At 36.1% G+C, this 18727-nt stretch overlaps 1 protein-coding gene across 2 annotated transcripts in view; it reads right to left on the bottom strand.

The window, feature by feature from the left end:
- Positions 1-4013: 4013 nt before the first annotated feature.
- LOC123547376 (zinc finger protein 14-like) overlaps positions 4014-18727 on the bottom strand; it is a 47830-nt gene continuing 33116 nt past the window's right edge. For both annotated transcript variants that reach the window (XM_053551650.1, XM_053551651.1), the window contains exons 4-5: positions 9490-10113; positions 4014-4963 (exon numbers count right to left, since the gene is read on the bottom strand). In XM_053551650.1, the coding sequence (XP_053407625.1) occupies positions 4247-4963; positions 9490-10113 (1341 nt within the window). In that variant the 3' untranslated portion in view covers positions 4014-4246. The remainder of the gene's footprint in view (positions 4964-9489; positions 10114-18727) is intronic.

Below are 18727 nucleotides of genomic sequence, written 5' to 3'. Positions count from 1 at the left end.
AGCCAGAAAACACAACAAGAACAAAATGCGAGAGAGAAACCTTTTAATTTTTACACAGGCGTGCAGCTAAATTAGTAAAGCTGTTTGCAAACCTGACAATCTGGATCTTTAACGCTTAGACTTGCACCTTGAGAAAAAATCCAAACAACACCAAAAGATAATAGGTAAGTGTAGATTTCCCGGAAGCAGAGAGCACCAAAAACACAGCCCCAGAGCCACACATTTGCATAGTAGGCCCACAACAAAACGAAGCTGTTATGGAAAAATATTTCAGACGGGTAGCTTCAAACACCAACAAGTACATATTAATTTATGCTAAATATATATGGAGGGGAAGGAAATGGTTAGGGGCAAAATGGGGGGGGGGGGGTGAACAAGGACGAATATACAAGGGAATGCCATGTTTTTTTAAAAACAGTCGCACTACAACGTAAATCACAACAGCGCAGACACTCACGTACCAAAAAAATACACCACTACAATCAACTGAATAACATAGACAAACGAACAAGTAACACATAAGAAAACAGTAGGGCACCGTTATAGACTCACAAGCATACAAACGCACCCACACAAGTAGGAAAAAACAATCAAGTACCGTCTTAGGATTCAGCCGCCAAAACATGGGGGAGCTACGAAAACTTACTAAAAGTAAAGGGGGTGCAAAAAGTAGCGTAAATGCAAGGGAAAGGAGAGGGCAATACGGGGAGTGAGGCGGAATAAAAACGTTTACAACAAACAAGAAAACATATGCAACAGACAATACAAGACAGACAAAACAACCAGTTAAAAAAAAGGGACACCGCCTTGGAACGGTCAGTAACATATATAAAGGAAACTGGGGGTTTAAACGCGTTTAGGACATGCCAACCTCGCACTTACAATATTTTCCACAAGTTAAACAACACAATGTAAATAAAATCCGCGCTGAGAAAGGTTCTAACATTAGTGCAAAAATAACAGTTAATAAAGCGGAACATAAAATTAAGGTAAAGTTAAGGTATAATAACAACAATGTACTCAACAACTTGTCAGAAGTCAGAGCAACAAGAGCCTAATTTTTAAGGACACGACTAAGAAAACTGTAAGACAAAAATCAACACCATCCGTCCGTTGTATGTAGGATTTAGAAATAAGAAATCAAATCATAGAAATAAGGGTTGGTGCACATGAAAATTGAACAGCTTATAAAACATGTATATTACTCTACTAAACAATTGTCAGTTTACTGATATACACATTGAATTCAGGAAAAAGGTTGTATAAAGGAGCCTCACTTTCGGACAGTTCAACGCATTTCAAAATGCATCATTTTCACAGATCTGTTAAATACCTTCGTTTTGGTGCATTTTTTGTTTTTTTTGCAATAATGTTCATGTGCTGAAATTTCACATAACTAGATGGAACATACTTTGAAGCAATTGTTTTGTTTTATTTCTTTACAAGTGACATTCATTTTAGGAGTGGGGGGACAACTTTTTGAGAACATTTTATGTCTCCACCGTATTTGACAATGACAGAACATGTAATGGTCAGGTAGATTGTTAGTAAAGATGTTGTTAATCATATATTTTTGTGTTTTGATATATTCCTATTTATTTATTTACTTGGGTTTTACAGCGCACCAACACAGTATAGGTTATTCCTAAACCGTAATGTGCACAATGCGTAGGACTAATAAATGCCAAGCCGTCTTTTCTTTAAAGATCCAGCGCTGGCCTCTTAGGTAGGAGATACTCAAATATATACAAAAAGTGCCTGCGTCTTGACTGGGATTGTAACAACAAACCTCTGGGTTGGTAGTCAAGCACGATGCAACTACACTATATAGTCATCTATTTGAAGACAGCATTGCGAAAGTACTTTTTATGCACCCCAACGAGGAGGCATATAGTAGTTGGACCATCTGTCTGTCCAAATGATAACTGAAACCCGCTTAAACATATTCTAAGGGATCAAACTTCATAGGATGATTGCCTGTGGTCATTACAGTTCCCCTATGAATTTTTGGGGTCAGTACGTTAAAAGTCAATGTCACACTGACCCTGGGACCAAAACGAATTCTGAATGATAACTGAAGTACGCTGTAGCATACAGTCGTCAAAAACTGCTTGTGTTCAGCAGAAAACCCTCTGTTTTTTGAGTCTGTAGGTCAAAGTCTAACGTCATAGTGACCTTCGGACTGAAACAGTTTCCGGTTTATACTGATAGGCATCAAACTTCATATGGCAATTGTCTGTGGTCATTTGAGGACCCTTATTGTTTTGGGGGTCCGTAGATTAATGGTTAAGCTCACAGTGACTCTGACACTGAAACCATTTCCAATTAATAAAATAATTCAAAGAATGCTTTGGTCTACAGGCGTCAAACGTCATAGTTTGATTGCCCGTGGTGTGTAGATGACTCCAATTGTTTTTGCCGTCAGTACGTCAAAAGTCAAAGTAACAGTTTTCTTGAGATTGAAAACGGTTTCTGATCAGTAGCTGAAAAACATTTTGGCTTAAAGGCGTCAAGCTTCATAGGATGACCGCCTGTTGTCAGTAGTTGACCCCTCATGCGTTTGGGCACAGTAGCTCAAGATCAAAATCACAGTGAACGCGAGGCTGAAAACCATTTCCAATCGGTAACTGAAGAAGGCTTTGGCCTACAGCTGTCCAACTGCATGTTGTCAGTAGAAAATGTTTTAGGACAGTAGGTCAAAGGTCAAGGTCGAAGTGACCTTGACATTGAAAACTATTTCTGCCAGATTATGTAAGAATGCTTTGACCGACAGTCATTAAACGTCATAGGAAGATTTCCTGTGGTAAGCAGATAACCCGTTGTTTTTGTAGTCAGTTGATCAAAGTGATTTCAGTAGGCCATCTTAGGACACATGCATGTTTTGTTTCTTTTTCTTCCATGTCTAGCAGTCCTACCGAAATCAGCAACAAACAATTTGTACAAAAACATAGAGATCTTTTAAAGGTGATACATAAAAAAGTTCAGTGTTATTTTGATCCTTAGTAATTTAAAATCACACCGCCAAGTACAAGTCATACAGGGACTTCATTCAGTAATTTCTAAGAACCAGTATGTTTGCATGTAATTTCATATATGTATATCATCTTGCGACAGATGTAAGATGTATACATTTACTTGCCATTTCATTTGAATACGTTTGCATACAGTTTCATTTCACAAATAAATCATACTTTAGTAGTTTACATTTGGGTATAATATACATGAACATGTTTAGTGTGTAGATCGACAATTTCCATGCATAGTTCAAGTACAACTAATCACATGTATTTCCTACCAAAATGGAAATTACTAAATTGTGATTTATTTCGTATATTTTCAGTTTTGTTTTATTCTTCTTTAATATCATTTAAAGGGACTAACCAATATATTTTAAGGCGAAAAATAATTTCTCTTAAAAATACATAAAAAGTGACCGCTCTGGGACTAGTGGTACAAATTTACAGACATAAGATATTTGCACAATATTCTTATAAATAACCAAAAAAGTTGTACATAAGGTAGTAAACCGTTGCAGACAGAAAATATAATTCTTCTGGCATTTCTACCAATATCTAACATTTATTTTCACCCACTTTATCATTTTTGGTGGAAATGAACATGTATAGCTTAAAAGTCACCTAATGCTTCATACTTTTGAAATTATAGAACTAAGAAAAAACAAAACTGTCAACTGACGTAGCTGTTTCTGTAACAAACATTCTAATATCACGAATTCCAGTAAAATGCATATATCTCTTATGATGATGTTAAGATGTACACAAACACATCCAATCATGCATTGTGAGGTCTGAAATATTCTGCCTTTATGAACTGTTCCGCCATTATGAACTGTTCGGCCATCATGTGGCCTCAAAGCTATGTGACTTAGTCGGAAATTGTCAACAGGTAATACAGGTTTATAAGCAATGAAAATATAGTTGTGTATTATACTTGCATGCCACTTGGCGTGAATATTTTGGGTCTTTAGAAGTGATGAAAAAATAATCCATGCATTTAACTGCCTTGATATTTATTAGTGTCAGATAAATTAATTTCAACATATATCAAACTGTATTGAAATAGATAATATATCTTTAACCTTGACTGTATATGTGTATACTGTATAGCTTTAATTTGGTCAAACAGTTGAAAGATGTATAACCTTAATATGGCCAAACTACAGAAAGACGATTTTTGTTCTTGTTTTGCCAAATCAAGATACCAATTTCATTTAAAACACAGATCATTAAGTTCCGGAAATCAAACAATTTGCAGTTCCAATGTCTTTACAGTTACCACAAGTTGCTGTATGTTTTTTAAGCGAACTTTTCCATCTTATCTTTTTACCACATGGGGCGAAACAAAACACATTAGCATGTTCCTGCATTCTGTGCTGTTTCAGTTCAGTCTGAGACCCGAAATATTCGAGACAAAATTGACATTTGAACCTCACAGTCACACCACCTTCACATTTTTTCTGATGTTCGATTAGAGTCGATTTTCCATGGAAAGGTGTACGACACGACTTACACGAGTATGGTTTTATACCGTAATGACTATTTAGATGACCTTCTAGTCGTGTTGCACGAGTATATGATTTCGGACATAAATGGCACATAAATTCTCCTGGCTTTTTTAAGTGCACTTGACGAACATGTTCTCTTAGATTACCCTCGCTTCCAAAAACTTTCTCGCAATCGTTACATTTCCATTTTCTTTCTCGTTCAGTTTTTGCCTTTGTTGCCAATTCATGAGAACGTACATGTTTTTTGTATGTATTCTGATTAATAAATTGTTTTCCACAAACATCACAAATGTAAACGTTTGGTTCATCTGCTTCCTTGTCTGGAATTCCAGGTCCTTTATCAAGTATCAAAGCCTGTTTCTCAAAATGTTTACAAGTTACACACTTTAGCTTGGTTTCTTCCCTTTCTTTCTCTGTTGAAGCTTTCTTCCTTATTTCCTGTAACAATAAGAAATTATGTCTATGTCAACAACCACAACATAGAGTAAAGTATCACATGAATATAATATACCAAACGCTACATAAACATTTTGTCTTCATATGTTTTAATTGGGTATAATAACATTTCTGGCATAGGTCACCTATCAGTGGTAAAGATCGCCTCAGGAAAAGGTCACCTGACTGGCAATAAGGCAATGGCATCATCAAAATACTGGGATGTTCAAACTGGAAACAACTGCATTAACCATTCCACTAACTTTGCAATATCTCCTTTTTTAAATGAAGATGCCTTAGAAATATATAATAATTATCCTTTGTTAGAAAATCTAATCCTAAATCAGAATATTAGTGTAAGACTTTGCATTTGTAAAACTTCTATCAGTTTTTCAGCTTTTGGGGGTAAAGTTTCATGAATGTCTAATAATTCTGCATACAATTATTGTGTAAAATCTAAAGTGAACATAATACATATGAAAACCTATATACAGCCGGGCTTTCCTTGAAGACCAGCTCAAAAATATCTGGTAATTTGCATCTGAGATAACCTCTGAAATGGCACCTTTTACCCTCATTCTTCAAGAAACTTGAAATATAATTAGGCTTTATGCTGAACATCCAGTACTTTGACTTTCATACCAGGAGCTATTTGTAAAACATAACTTGGAGGTATTTTATTGGTAATTGTTCTGTCTTAGATATACCGAGACCTTGCCAAATGCCAACTACTGAAAAAAGAACAATCATAATAATTGTTTGATGACGTTTTACCCTCATTCTTCAAGAAACTAGAAATATAATTAGGCTTTATGCTGAACATCCAGTTCTGAAAAAAGAACAATCATAATAATTGTTTGATGACTCTCCAGTTCAAGATGATCTAAACTATTTTTAGTTTTAAGGTTATCTTGGTCTTGACCTCCAGACCCCAAAACCCGGATATGATGCATCTCAGTATGACAAATGACAATCATGCTATGAAGTTTGATAGCTGTAAGCCCAGTCATTCTTCAGCTCATGATGATTTATTTATTTATTTGGGTTTTACGGCGCAGCAACACAGTATAGGTTATATGGCGCCAAACAGGACTACAAATTTTGGTTCCACATCTCATTTACATCAGCTCGTGATGAGAAACAGTTTTCAGTACTAAAGTCACTTTGACCATGACACTGGACCTAGTGACCCCTTAAACAAAAGGTTTCATCTACTGACCACAGGCAATCATCCTAACAGTACATAGATCAACATTCATAAGCAAAAGCATCCATCAGTTATTAATCTAAAACTTTTCACTCTCTTTGACCTTGATCTTTTAAATTAAAACTCCTGATCCCGCAAAACAATACAGTGACTATCTAGTGACAACATTTTTATTGTTTCACAGCCATAGAACTGAAATTATCAGAACCAAAATAGATATTCGTAAGAAAATTAGAGTTGTGTCTGTTGCCAATAAAAAATCAAAATGCTTAACTTTCTATTTGACAAATGCAAAATTAAGCAGAAATTCAAGAAAATCTTTATAAATATGGACTTCAAGTGCATGACTGACTGAATAAGAATCTTTCACTAGCTGAAGGTGGAGACTGAAATATCTGAGTGCAACATTTTGGGTGGTAATGACGTTCTCCAAGTTTCCGCAAAAACAGTTACCCTTAAACTAGGGACAGATTCTTTTTCTTGCATACTGTATTCTTTGTATACAAGGAGCAAAATAAATTGAATGCTTTTCTTTAGGCACTACTTTAATTATTACAGTAGCTTATGTATTTAGGCATACATTCATAAACCTTAATGCAAGATTTGTTAAATGATCAATATAAAATGGTTATTAAGAACTTTCAAAATGTTCAAAGTTGTTGTTATTTGAAGCTTTATATGATAAATGGCAACAGAAAAGCAAGTAAATATATTCATAGAAATAAGTATGACTGTTATTATCCAAGTGTCAAATAAATATGCAAGTAGATTGAGTAATAATCACAGTTTTATTTTCACTAATATTTGCAAACAGAATGGAAAGTGCATTCAAAACAATACAAGCATTATATCCGATAACAAAGTGTGAATTCTTAACAACATGAATATGTCTGACCTCCATCAAATCACAATATAAAAGTAATGCATAAATTTCCATATCATCACTAGGACCACTAGGACTAACACTTAAATGACATCAACTACAGTAAAATCTGTGCAAAAGAACACCTTTAACCTTTAGTCTGCTTGCCGCAAGTGATTTTGCCATTGCACAGAGTACAGACCAAGATCAGCCTGCACGGATTGATCATGGTCTGCACTGTTCGCTATTCAGTCAGTAAATTAATTTTCAGTGAATATCCCTTCAAATAATAAGTGGTACTGCCGAAATTGAATGATAGACCAGTCCATTTAAAAAAAAATGTTTTTTTGGATTTAACGTTGCACCGCCACATGATAGGTCATATGGCGACTTTCCAGCTTTAATGGTTGAGAAAGACCCCAGATGCCCCTCCGTGCACTATTTCATCACGAGCGGGCACCTGGGTAGAACCACCGACCTTCCGTAAGCCAGCTGGATGGCTTCCTCACATGAAGAATTCAACGCCCCGAGTGAGGCTCGAACCCACATCGATGAGGGGCAAGTGATTTGAAGTCAGCGACCTTAACCACTCGGCCACGGAGGCCCCCTTTAAAAATTTAGCAGGGTAAACATTAAAAAAGGTCACAACTATAAAACCTGCTTATAAATGACACTTTGTTTCCTGTTTATCCAGTAACAGCATAAATCTACCTATGATATGAAACTACTGGTCAATAAAGACCCTATTTTCATTTTACTGCCAGGCTTTACCATATATATTCCTTTGTGTAAAAAGCTTGCAGTTTCAAAAGAGTAAAGAACAAAAGTCACAACAATTCCACAGTCAAAATCTGTCTATCAAATTTCATAACATTTAATTGGTCGTTACCAAAATATTCTTTTACTGTTGACAAAAATAGTCATAGTCGTGGCAGCATTATGACCGTCAGACGGAAGAAAATCTTTTTGTATCATATAAAAATATAGCATCGCTTGCATGCTCTTAAAAATATTCGCTTTTATGGTAAGTCATCTTCATATGGTAATTCAATGGCAGGGATGCATTAAAGCATTAATAATCTATAGAAAAGGGAAAACAATAATTTATAACATTGCAAGATTTATCACTCATTAAACATCGTGTCAGTGAAATAAAGCCAACATACGATTTTGGTATTGCACAAGTGTAATAACAATAATTTTTTTTTGTTTGGGGATTAATATCTGCCGACACAATTAAAGGTGATATTGCGACTTTCCACCTTTTGCTGGTGTAGGAAAACCCCAAGTACCCTTCTGTGCATTATTTCATCACAGGCGGGCACTTGGGTAAAACCACCGACTTTCCATAAGCCAGCTGGAGATTTCACACCCCAAGCAAGACTCAAACCCATATCGGTGATGGCAAATGATATTAAGTCAGTGACATTAACCACTCAGCTATAAAGGCCCGAATAATAAGACGCTGATATAACTTTAAGCACAGGAGATATTGCTCAAACTTAAACTGTAATAGTTAAGGAATGAATATATTTCAATATAACAGCAAAAATGTTAACAGGTAATAAAAAAGAAAATTAAATTTGTTTTTTCATACACTGGATGCAATAAACTTGCCGGCATCTCATTTTATTCAACTCGTTTAGAAAATTCAAAATGAAAAGACACTCCTGTAATATCTTCAAAACATTTCATATCAATCTGTAAGTATTTGCTGGAAGCTCTTTGCTCCAGCAGTTACACCAGAAATATTAACTTCAGTTACTATCTATTTGCAGATTTTAATTCTTACTGAGCAGTTAACTCGAGTTAAGGAAATTCTTAAGCACTTTTCCCTCACTACGTTACAAACCCTACATGGAGTATCAACTTTTAAGTGTGAAAGCTATCAACTGTTACGCGCCCCCCCCACCCGTCCCCCCCTCTCCCCTCCACCCCCCACAAGCACAAAATAATATCTTTCCACCATAGCCAAATATTCTTCTGTAGGTTTAATCACAGACACTTGAAACTTGGTCTATACATGTAGCATTTTTTCCTTTTCTGAGCTGGGGAGCATTAAAATTTACCCTAGTCTGCATAGCAGCCTCTTCGAATTTGTGTATTTGTCCTAGAGCCATGAAACTGTATAGAAATATTATTCAGCACGTGGAATTGTGCAACTAAGGTTTTGTTTGGGACTTCACTATGTGAATTTTGGTAGTTTTTGGCAAAATGGTGACAAGTATCATCATAGCCCACCCACTTAAAATCCTCATAAGATCTTAAACCTGCTTATATTTTTATTAACTGAGCTTCAGATGCCTGTGGTTTAATCATTTTGTATTACTTTTATTGATGAATATACACATATTCTAAGGGCATGTGCACATTAACATCCTCCTGAATCACAGAACTTTCTTGTTGTATAGATTCAACTATTCTTTGCAATTCATGTTCGTCAGAAATAGCTTTCTGCACCTTTTTACAAGTTTTTCTATGTCTTCTAAAAGACTGTGACCATCCAAACGCTTGTCCACATTCACATGAATACTGTGGCGCTCCATGCTTTGCTGCATTATGTCGATTCAGTGCACTCTGGACTTTAAAACTTAACCCGCATTTTGTACACTGGTATGGACGTGGATATTTACTCTGGCATTGCAGTTCATGAGAGTACCTACTCTGCGGCGAAAAATACGACTTTCCGCACATATTTTTACACATATATGGTGTCTCATCATTATGCATATTTATATGATGTTGTAACCGAGCTCTGAACAAAAATGATTTTGAACACAGATGACATGTGTACACACTCCTACGACCCTCGTGTTGCTGCTCAACATGTTGCTTCAGCTGATGCTGATATATGAATGTCTGTCCACACACTTCACAAATAATGTTCTTCTGCAACTTCCCAGATGCAGACCTAACATGGTTAAATAGCGTTGTCATGGGAACGGAAAACATCCTGGCCAGGCGCCTCATGCTGATCTTCTTCCCTAATTTTTGTTGCTCTGCGTAGTGTTTTAAAGCTGCATCTATTTGACTCTTTGTATATGTATGGTGATGCCTCACACCGTATTTGGCTCCCTTTACAATCTGAAATACACATTAGTACTTTGCAAATTTATACTTCAATTATTCATTTTACTTATTTCTACAGCACAGTGCACGCTTACTGAATACTACCATAACCTCTGAAAACAGACCCAAGCTGAAAAATGTCTTAGGAAAAGTTATTTCTATTGAAAATAATCACTCTACATCAGAAACTTTAAGTCCAATGGCAATTCGTTTAAGACGGGTGGCCCTTCATTTCAGTTTTGGCAAAGAGGCACTTTTACAACCATTTTTTCAATCATAAATAGAGGATACTGGACGAGTGTCTTTTCATATTGAATTTATTAAATAAGTTGAATACAATAATGAAATGCTAGGTTCTGCCCTTGATGTCAAATATTTGATAAATGTACATAAAAGTCAGCCATGAAGGCACATAAACTTGAAACTTAAGCAAGTCATTTCTTTTTAAAAATCTTTTTCACTTCAACAAACCAATAACAATTTGCTCCATACTGTCCATAGTTTGCATCTAAAACAGATCACTGATGAACTTCTTCAATTTTATTTAAGCTACTCATTCACAGATATATCAAACATTTTGAAAACAAGCATCAGTTTTTACTAAAAACCTATGTAGTCTGTTAGTTTTATTGTTTAACTTTTTACAGCATTTCAGAGACTTTACTCTTTATGGAACGGACTTCAAAAGATACTTTGTAAAATAAAGGGTGGGTCAGAATTAAAGATAGATTTCACTATTAAATATAAAACATGGTAAAACAAGTATAACGTATTATATAAAACAATCAACATCTATGAGAAATGAAAACAAGTCAATGCATCATACCAAGGACAACACAAAAAAGAGAACTTAAAACCGTTATATATTTGACAAAAATCGACTAGAAATGCAAGCATGTAAAAATAGTATTACCTCCCTTTTGCCTTTATTGGAAATAAATGAATTCTGACGCTTAATACATTTATAAAACTTGCCTTTTAGTTCAGATTATTCAAATATCCCATTATCTATCAAATAGAAACTAAAACGAAGCATAAGAAATGCTCAGTTTTAAGTATTTTTTTCACAAATTACTAAATGTGAGGTTTGATTATTAGTGAAGAAGAAATTATAAAAAATAAAATCTTGCCATAAAACTTTAGCCTGAAAGGAATGGCAATGCTGATGCCAGGAGTACCAAAGCCCTCCTGATTCTCCGAACTGAAATTTGGTAGTATAATCAGATGTACAGTTGAAAGATAAGGAGATAGGTCATTTTATGCTTCATGTTTTGCTTCTACAAGTCGATAGAGTAAGACAAGAAATGTTCTGAATTGAATACATTGATCATTGTTTACAGTTAAACTTGTACTTCTTGCTTTGGTATTATGTTAATGTTTTGAAAAGGTTTATACTTTTATTGTGAACAAAAATTTTCATTCATCTTAATTTAAGATCTATAAAACTCTCAGAAAATAAAATACAGATTACAATTTCCTTTCCCTTATATAGCAAACAATATAAAAATGGATTTCTATAGTGATTTACAAAATCTATAACCAGGGTAGATTATGTCAATAAATTGTTAAAATAGCCACAGCATATCTGTCTGTCAGTACTTAAGTCCACCAGAAAGTAGCAGATTTGTCACCTTGCACAGAAACAGTCTTTATGTGGTTAAACACATTGCCAAACATACGGGGCTATTAATACCTCATTTCATGTAAGAGATCTGAGCCACTACAAGTTTTTTTTATGAAACAATCAAAAGGAATGTATGTAATATCATCAGTTTCATAATTCTCCTGGTTCCTTGGAACCACTGTGGCCATGTCTCCTCTTATGATTCAGCAAAGAAGCCGGGTACTGGTATTTTTCACCACACTGATCACACACATAATCGCAATGGTTCCCATGCTTAAATTTCATATGACTTTGCAAACACTTTTTCGATGAAAATGTTTTATCGCACTTTTCACAAACAATTTTTCTATTCACATCATGCATTCTTATTAAATGAGAATCCAACTCCTCCACTGATTTAAAACTTTCATTGCAAATATTGCAAGTTTTACAATGTTTTCTAGCACAAATTCTCCTATGAGCTTGCAAATTATATACAAATGCAAATGGTTTTTCACATATATCACATCTAAATTTTGATTCCGGATAATGCACAGATCTAAGATGTCCATCAAGAAGTCGATTACTTGCGAAGGTTTTTCCACATTCCTCACAAATGTGTTTAAGTACCCCTAAATGTACAATGTTTTCATGGCGAGTTTTACTAGATTTTATACTGAACGAGGCGCCACAGTACATACAGGGATGAGAAGCTGAATTTTCCATGTGAACTCTGCGTATATGCTGACTAAGTTGATATTTCCGGCTGTATTCTGCATCACAATTGTCAAACTGATACAGTTTCTTTTGCGAAATCTGAAACATATTGTTTGTATCATTTGCAGTAAAATTTGTATGTTATTATGGGAGGTTATGAAATTATTTATATCAAGTTGAAACTAAATATCTTGAACTGGCTTGTCTTCAAATCTCTAAGGATTTTCAAGTTCTAACAAACTTCCTTCTAACTGGATATTACGATTGTATTTCATCGGACTGCGAACTTATTCATGCATAAGTAATTCTGAAATCCCGTCGGTCAAATTTATGTCCCCACTGTGTTGAAATAAGAATTTGCTTCCTGTGATCATGCGCTCAAATACTGCAAAACAATAAACTAGAATGTTGTAGCGCAAAGGGCAACAATGTCGTGACAGTTACTTGTTGACATACTGCCTGCATGACACAAACATTTTAGCTAATTAAATAAAGATTCATTTGATTATCTTGAACAAAACAAGTTATTTAATGGAAACAATCGTTCACAAAAAAAAATACCAGGTAGAGATAGGTAAAAATACACCTAAAAAAATGTTGTATCATCCATGTTGTACCACAACATACAGGCAAAATAAAAAAAGTTACAAAATAAGTTATTTAAATGAATAACAGATGGAAGTAAGTCCACAATAAACTCTAAATCCTTTCAAGGTACAGATATGTCAAAATACACTTAAAACTTTGAAGTACTATCCATGTTGTACCACAAAATAGTGGTCTTGGGTTTTCTCTATAGGCAATAACAGCTACGAAATAAGCTTTTTAAAAGTAACAACAAAGGAAGGTTATTCTATGTTATAAAACATTGTAACTCCACAGATTAAGGGATCTGCAAAATAATAATAATAAAAAAAAAGATTAATCAATGCATGTCAAAGTTATGGCCTCATATTTTATATGACCTTTAACCCCTCAGTTGTGACCTTGACCTTTGAAACAGGAGCCTGGGTTTGCACATGACATTTTGTCTCATTTAGGTAAACATGCATGCCAAATATAAACAGGACTGCTCCATGCGTGTCAAATTATTGTTCGGACCAACAGGCACTGACGCTCTACATTGAGCAGCCATTTGGACAATTATGTCTTCGCTCACTGCAAGTAGGCTTGACATAAAAAGGTGCAAGGTGTTTACTTTTTTCATGCCTGCTCTTGCTGGACTTACTAGTAAATAAAATATGTTAAGATGATCCATTGGAAGCACAGAATGCAACCACGCAAAATAAAAGCAGACTCAATTTGACTGAGTGTTATGAAATAATTATGCAACACACCACATTTCACAATATGAATACTGAAATCTGTGCCTTTGTTCCAGATAAACTATTTGAACATGACTGTCAAGTCGGTACCACTTATCATAACCTTCCTTATTCTTTGATCACTGAAACTTCATAACTGTAGTCCCTATTAGTACATTAAAACACGAAGCCCAATGGGCCCCAAGTCACTCACTTGAAGACCTTAATAATCTGACCCTAAAGAGGCCAGACACCCCAAACTGAACAAATTTATTACTGATGCCACAGACCAGGTTTGATGAAGATCCGCCGAGTGGTTCACGATAAGTACTCATCAAAGTGTATTTTACTTTTAGCCCTAGCAACCCATAAAAGAGGCCAAATGTCCCAATTTGAACAAATTTGAGAGAGAACCTTATAATGATCCTACAAACCAAGTCTGATGAAAATCCATCTACCAATTCATTAGAAGAAGTTGTTTAAATGTATTTCTAGTTCTAGCTCTATCAGCCCCTAAAATGGGCTACTTGGTGTCCCCAAAAATTTTGGTGAATGGAAAAATTGAGAGAGGACCTTATAATGATGTAAAAGACCAATTTTCATGAAGATCCATCAATCGGTTCATGAAAAGAAGTCTTTTAAAGTAATTTCCTTTTTAGTTCTTGTGGCCCTAAAGGGGCCACTGCCCGCATTTGAACAAAATTGGGAGAGGACCTTAAAATAATGCCACAAACAAACTTTAATGAAGATCCTTCTAGCAGTTCATGAGAAGAAGTCGTTTAAAGGTACTTCTAAATTCTGGCTAAGCGGCCAAGTAGCTCCATTTAAACAAATTTAGGAGAGGACTTTATAATGATGCTAATAGATCAAATTTAAGGAAGATACAGTAAGTGGTTTGTAAGAAGGCCTTTTAAAGGCATTTCTTTTTTTAGTTCTAGCGGCCCCCTAAAAGGGTCAACTGCCTCCATTTGAAGAAAATTGGGAGAGGACTTTATAACGATGCTACAGACCAACTTTGATGAAGATCCTTCTAGCCATTCATGAGAAGAAGTCGTTTAAACGTATATCCAAATTTCGGCTCTCATGGCCCCTACAAGGGTTCAAATGCCCCTATTTGAATAAATTTGGGTGGGGAGCTTATAATGATGCTACAGACCAAGTTTGATCGACATCCTTCAAGCCGTTCATAAGGAGAAGTTATTTTAAAGGTATTTATAATTCTGTCTTCAGCAGCCCCGTATGAGCCTCCATTTGAACAAACTTGGGCGAGGACCTGATAATGATGCTACAGACCATGTTTTATGAACATCCTTCAAGCAGTTCATGAAATAAAGTATACTCTGTTGCAAAAGAAAGTGTGCACTTTTTAAATTTGAATATCTCCAGTTTTAAAAAACGTATCAATCTCAAATTTTCAACATACCGTACTAAGCTCGAAGCATGTACTATCGATTTTTTTCAAAATTTTACGATAACAACATGGGGGATTTAAGGTTACAAGCCATAGAGTCCTTTTGTACGATTTTCAAGTGCTGCCCATGGAAAATGTGCATGTCTATAAAAACGCGTTTTGTCACTTTCCTTATGCCTTTGGTGAAAGGAAAAACACATTGGATTTCAATTCTGTGCTGTAATAAAATGTCATGACTAAGTGAAAGTCAGCAAACTGACGCATTAACAATACTTCCTCGGGGTGACACCGTCACTTAGCTCAACATGTTGCCCTGGCCTGCCCTCTCACCAGGTACGAACCCTATTGAGCATATTCGGGACGAGATTGGTCGCAGGGTCAGGCCGAGAGGCGGCATAAACAACCTGAATGATCTTCAAAACGCTCTTACCCAAGAATGGAATAACATTCCACGAGACGTCATTCGCCGTTACTTTAGGTCCATGCGCGACCACATCAATGCTTGCATCAATAGTAGAGGTGGTCACACACGATATTGAAACAAAATGCCTTTGAGAAATGAAAACAAATCGAAACACAGGCAGTAACTTTTAGAAAATCTGATGAGAGAGAGATTTGCAACTTTTGTTTTTAACCCTTGTTGTCTTTGAATAGCTAAGAATCCCCTTAAATGACAAAATTTTAAGAACAACTGATGCATATCAAATTGGTCATAAACTGCCCTAAATTTTGGTACCAAAAGTAATACACTTCTGGACGAAACAATATACATAAATTGACGAAACCTAAGTGCACATTTCCTTTTAGCAACAGAGTATAGTTTAAAGGTATTTCTAATTTTGGCTCTAACAGCCCCTAGAAGGAGCCAAGTGCCCCCAATAGAAAAAACAAGAGGGCCACGAAGGCCTTGTATCGCTCACCTGACCTATTGACCTAAAGTTCATCAAGATTATTATTCTGACCAAGTTTCATTAACATATGGTCTTAAATGTGGCCTGTAAAGTGTTAACTAGCGTTTCCTTTGATTTGACCCGGTGACCTAGTTTTTTACCCCAAATGATCCAGATTCGAATTTGACATAAAGATCATCAAGATTATCATTCTGACTTAAGTTTCATGAAGATAAAATCATAAATATGGCCTCTTGACTGTTAACAAGCTTTTCCTTTGATTTGACCCGGTGCCCTAGATTTTGACCCTGCATGACCCAGATTCGAACTTGACCTAAAGATCATCAAGATTAACATTCTGACAAAGTTTCATGAAGATACAGTCTTAAATGTGGCCTCTAGAGTGTTAATAAGCTTTTCTTTTGATTTCACCTAGTGACCTAGTTTTTGATCCTACATGACCCAGATTCAATCTGGACCTTCAGATTATCAATATTAACATTCGGACCAAGTTTCATGAAGATATGGTCATAAATGTGGCCTCTAAAGTGTTAACAAGCTTTTCCTTTGATTTGACCTGGTGACCTAGTTTTTGACCCCAGATGACCCAATATCAGATTCGTCCAAGACTTTATTGAGGTTAACACTCTGACCAAGTTTCATTAAGACTGGGTCAAAATTGTGACGTCTAGAGTGTGAACAAGCTTTTCCTTTGATTTGACCTGGTGACCTAGTTTTTAACTCTAGATGACCCAATATCGAACTCACCCAAGATTTTATTAAGGGTAACATTCTGACCAAGTTTCATTAAGATTGGGCCAAAAATGTGACGTCTACAGTGTAACAAGCTTTTCCTTTGATCTGACCTGGTGACCTAGTTTTTGACTCCAGATGACCCAATATCAAACTCGTCCAAGATTTTATTTAGGGTAACATTCTGACCAAGTTTCATTAAGACTGGGCAAAAAATGTGACCTCTAGAGTGTTAACAAGCTTTTCCTTTGATCTGACCTGGTGACTTAGTTTTTGACCCCAGATGACCCGATATCAAATTCATCCAAGATTTTATTGAGGGTAACATTCTGACCAAGTTTCATTAAGATTGGGCCAAAAATGTGACCTCTAGAGTGTTAACAGTCAAATTGTTGACGACAGATGGACGAACAGACGACGACGGACACAGGTAAATCACAAAAGCTCACCTTGGAGCACTTCGTGCTCAGGTGAGCTAAAAATACATATACTGGCTGCACCTCCTATCAGCGGTCACCTGGCTTTAGCTGCCAAATTGTCTGCTTCCCCTGGCTGGCGGCTTAAGACAGGTTAGACTGTATATACATATAATGGGAAAAGTGACCACGCCCTCTGGTGGCTGTGTATTTTAGGGAATCAAAATTATTTTAACACTCTTGGTAGAGTCACAAAAGGACCATTTGAGTGAAACTATTTCACAATCAAGCCAGCTCTTTCATAGTCAAGAAGATTTTTTAATTTTTGTTGGTTTTTGTTGTTGTTTTTTTTGTTGTTGTTGGATTTAACGTCGCACCGACACATGATAGGTCATATGGTGACTTTCAAGCTTTAATGGTGGAGGAAGACCCCAGGTGCCCCTCCGTGCATTATTTCATCACGAGCGGGCACCTGGGTAGAACCACCGACCTTCCGTAAGCCAGCTGGATGGCTTCCTCACATGAAGAATTCAGCGCCCCAAGTGAGGCTCGAACCCACATTGATAAGGGGCAAGTGATTTGAAGTCAGCGACCTTAACTACTCGGCCACGGAGGCCCGTAAGATTTTTTAAGTTTCCAATATATACATATAGGGTAAACTGACCATGTCGCCTCAGTAACAGTAATGTTTTTTGACAAATCAAGATAATTTTAACACTCTTGGTAGAGGGTTACATAAGGACCATTTGGATGAAATTATTTCAAAATCGTACCAGCCATTTAGAGGGAGATGTTGTTTTTAAAATTCTATTTTTAGCCCTTGCGGCCACTACGTGCATCTAAGGTGAACCATTTGAACAACTTCGGAAGAGGGCCATCCAGGCCAAAGTTTATTAGCTTCCACCAAATGGTTTCAGAGGAGATATTGTTTAAAGAAAGTGTGGATAGACGGACAAATGCCAGACTGTGAGCAATCTCAATAGCTCATCCCACTTTGTGCTCAAATGAGCTAAAAATAAAGCTCACAGTATGGTTTTCTTCTTTTATATCAGTTGTCGGATTGTAGTCATTTTCATCATTTTTTTATCTCTATCCAAATTTTACTTATTTCAGCATTTGACAACATACATTATAATCTCTATGTTACCATCACACCCTGTTATGTTACTTGGTTATGCTTCCAAAGGATCTTTTTGGGCCAAAAATGTGACCTCTAGAGTGTTAACAGTCAAATTGTTGACGACAGATGGACGAACAGACGACGACGGACACAGGTAAATCACAAAAGCTCACCTTTGAGCACTTCGTGCTCAGGTGAGCTAAAAATACACATACTGGCTGCACCTCCTATCGGCGGTCACCTGGCTTTAGCTGCCAAATTGTCTGCTTCCCCTGACTGGCGGCTTAAAGTGGAAATATGAGCATTTTTCAAGTAAAAAATCAGCTGAAATAGATGTGTGTGTAAAAAGGGTGGAAGAAATTATAGCTTTTAACCCAATAAACCAAACTCGTCCTGTTACCAGTACGAAATAATA

Source organism: Mercenaria mercenaria, chromosome 9, assembly GCF_021730395.1.
Source record: "Mercenaria mercenaria strain notata chromosome 9, MADL_Memer_1, whole genome shotgun sequence".
NCBI lineage: Eukaryota > Metazoa > Mollusca > Bivalvia > Venerida > Veneridae > Mercenaria > Mercenaria mercenaria.
This window is presented reverse-complemented; position numbering and strand designations above follow the sequence as displayed.